The sequence below is a fragment of the Cynoglossus semilaevis genome, chromosome 8 (genome assembly GCF_000523025.1).
Source record: "Cynoglossus semilaevis isolate Cse_v1.0 chromosome 8, Cse_v1.0, whole genome shotgun sequence".
Taxonomy (NCBI): Eukaryota; Metazoa; Chordata; class Actinopteri; order Pleuronectiformes; family Cynoglossidae; genus Cynoglossus; species Cynoglossus semilaevis.
In genome coordinates, this window is record NC_024314.1 from 29,783,843 (window position 1) to 29,786,884 (window position 3,042).

The following is a 3,042-nucleotide window of genomic DNA, read 5'->3' on the forward strand; positions in this document are numbered from 1 at the left end:
ACACTCTGGTACACTCTGGTACACACTGGTACACACTGGTACACTAGTACAGAGCAGTAAGGTTCTAATTCTGTTTTTGCTTCAGTTCCCCCCGGAGTAAAAAAAAACGGAGGAGATCTGAGTCCGCGGAACCGTCGGCAGGACTGGACGATGGAGACGTCAGTTTTGTTAGTAGTTCAGGAAACAGTGTCGGTGGGAATGGCTCAAATGTCGGTTCCTGCCAACTACTGACCTGGGAACCGTACGGGTCGGACCGCTGGAGCTCCGTGTACGACGGCAGCTGTCAGAGCACGTAAGTCCAGATCTTTACATCTTTAAGGTTGACATTGTACCGTTGTCTAGTCGGGGTTGAACGGTGAAGGACTGTCGGTCGTGTCCAGGTCGCCTCCTGCGTACCACGTGGACGCCGATAAAGGCTTCAACTACTCCACGGCCGACGAGGCCGTCATCTGCCAGAAGAAGAATCACTTCCAGGTAACCATTCACATCGGCGTGGCCGCAGAGCCGCAGTTCATCAGGACGCCCACGGGGGCGCAGCAGGTCGACCACTTTGAGATCAAAGTGTTTGGGATCAAGGTGCGAGTACCGATTCTCCCACAAACTTCAGGAGGTGATGAGTTGTGGCTTCATGAGTGTTAATGTCGCCCCCAGCTGGAAGCCCCCAGTCAGCAGGTGACCATCGAGCAGTCGCAGCCCGACCGCAGCAAGAAGCCCTTCCACCCAGTCAGGTGGGTAAATGGGGCAGTTTAGCCCATACAGTGGGCCGTCTGCAGACTGACTGGACGTCCTTCCAGGCACAACCCGCCCCAGAGGTTTGTCGAGGTGGTACCAGACCCAGTACCACGGCAGACATGAGTCCGACCTCCGTTCCAAACTAGCCTTAAGATCAAAGTAAAAAAAAAACCCGTTTCAATCTGTAATTGTGGTCCTGGTGGTCTTCCAGGGTCAGTCTTCCTGCTGGAAAGATCACCAAGGTTACTCTGGGCCGTTTGCACTTTGGTGAGACCACGGCCAACAACATGAGGAAAAAAGGCAAACCCAACCCGGACCAGAGGTGAGTTGACATGGACCGCACTGGACCGGACTGGACCGGACTGGACTGGACTGGACTGGACTGGACTGGACCGGACCGGACTAGACCGGACTGGACCGGACTGGACTCCAGGCTAACTGTAGCTGTCTGTCTGTGTCCAGGTATTTCCAGATGGTTGTCGGTCTTTACGCTGCCGTAGGAGAGGAAACGTTCCTCCTCACGGCTGTGGTGTCGGAGAGAATCATCGTCAGGGTGAGAACTTCTCTGGACCAATCAGGGATCAGTAACTTTCTTCTTTCCATCTAACAGTCCCCGCCTTCTCCTGCAGGCGTCTAACCCTGGTCAGTTCGAGATGGACGGGGACGCCCTGTGGCAGCGTGGGGTGGTGCAGGACTCGGTGGTCTGTCACGGTCGTGTCGGCATCAACACCGACTCGCCCGACGAGGCCTTGGTCGTGTGCGGTAACGCCAAAGTGATGGGTAACATCATGCAACCGTCCGACTGCCGCGTCAAACAAAACATACAAGAGGTGAGGGGGGGTCGTGGGTGGAGGTGGAGGTGGACCGTGGGTGGAGGGGGACCGTGGGTGGAGGGGGACCGTGGGTGGAGGGGGACCGTGGGTGGAGGGGGACCGTGGGTGGAGGGGGACCGTGGGTGGAGGGGGACCGTGGGTGGAGGGGGACCGTGGGTGGAGGGGGACCGTGGGTGGAGGGGGACCGTGGGTGGAGGGGGACCGTGGGTGGAGGGGGACCGTGGGTGGAGGGGGACCGTGGGTGGAGGGGGACCGTGGGTGGAGGGGGACCGTGGGTGGAGGGGGACCGTGGGTGGAGGGGGACCGTGGGTGGAGGGGGACCGTGGGTGGAGGGGGACCGTGGGTGGAGGGGGACCGTGGGTGGAGGGGGACCGTGGGTGGAGGGGGACCGTGGGTGGAGGGGGACCGTGGGTGGAGGGGGACCGTGGGTGGAGGGGGACCGTGGGTGGAGGGGGACCGTGGGTGGAGGGGGACCGTGGGTGGAGGGGGACCGTGGGTGGAGGGGGACCGTGGGTGGAGGGGGACCGTGGGTGGAGGGGGACCGTGGGTGGAGGGGGACCGTGGGTGGAGGGGGACCGTGGGTGGAGGGGGACCGTGGGTGGAGGGGGACCGTGGGTGGAGGGGGACCGTGGGTGGAGGGGGACCGTGGGTGGAGGGGGACCGTGGGTGGAGGGGGACCGTGGGTGGAGGGGGACCGTGGGTGGAGGGGGACCGTGGGTGGAGGGGGACCGTGGGTGGAGGGCCTCTCTCAGACCCCGTCCTGTGTTACCAGGTGGACTCCCAGCAGCAGCTGAAGAGAATCACTCAGATGAGGATCGTCCAGTTCGACTACACCCCAGAGTTTGCCTCCACCATGGGCATGGACCACACCCAGCAGACAGGTACAAGTACTGTCCATAAGAACAGTTTGACCAGCAGGGTTCCTGTGGGTCAGCGGGGACAACCCTGACGTAGACCCTGTCATCACTGCTGCGTTCAGGTGTCATCGCCCAGGAGGTGAAGGAGCTGCTGCCGTCGGCGGTCAAAGACGTCGGTGACGTCACCTGCTCCGACGGAGAGACCATTCCTAACTTCATGATGGTGGACAAGGTACCGTTCCGCCTGGTTCCTTTCCTATGGAGCTGAGGTGTTCCCAGGCTGAGCGGTACCGATTCCCAGCAGAAACAGTTCTGTCCTTGTGCCGCCCCCTACAGGAGCAGATCTTCATGGAGAACATCGGAGCCGTGCAGCACCTGTCCAAACTCACCGACAACCTGGAGTCTCGGATCAACGACCTGGAGGTCTGGAACCGACGACTGGCCAAGCTGAAGAGCCTGACGGGAAGCCTGCGTTCCACAGGGTACTGACTGGTACTGGTACTGGTACTGGTACTGTTTGACTGATCTGAGCTAAGGGTGATCACAAAGTTATTTGATATATATATATACTGTATATATATATACTGTATATATATATATATATATACAGTATATATATA

The 3,042-nt window shown here is 59.7% G+C and overlaps 1 protein-coding gene across 1 annotated transcript in view; it reads left to right on the forward strand.

Moving 5' to 3' along the window:
- myrfl (myelin regulatory factor like) overlaps positions 1-3,042 on the forward strand; it is a 14,890-nt gene that overhangs the window by 3,341 nt on the left and 8,507 nt on the right. Inside the window, exons 7-15 of the mRNA XM_025057194.1 lie at positions 86-292; positions 381-576; positions 652-728; positions 944-1,054; positions 1,195-1,285; positions 1,362-1,562; positions 2,338-2,446; positions 2,545-2,654; positions 2,759-2,904. Of these exons, the coding sequence (XP_024912962.1) occupies positions 86-292; positions 381-576; positions 652-728; positions 944-1,054; positions 1,195-1,285; positions 1,362-1,562; positions 2,338-2,446; positions 2,545-2,654; positions 2,759-2,904 (1,248 nt within the window). The remainder of the gene's footprint in view (positions 1-85; positions 293-380; positions 577-651; positions 729-943; positions 1,055-1,194; positions 1,286-1,361; positions 1,563-2,337; positions 2,447-2,544; positions 2,655-2,758; positions 2,905-3,042) is intronic.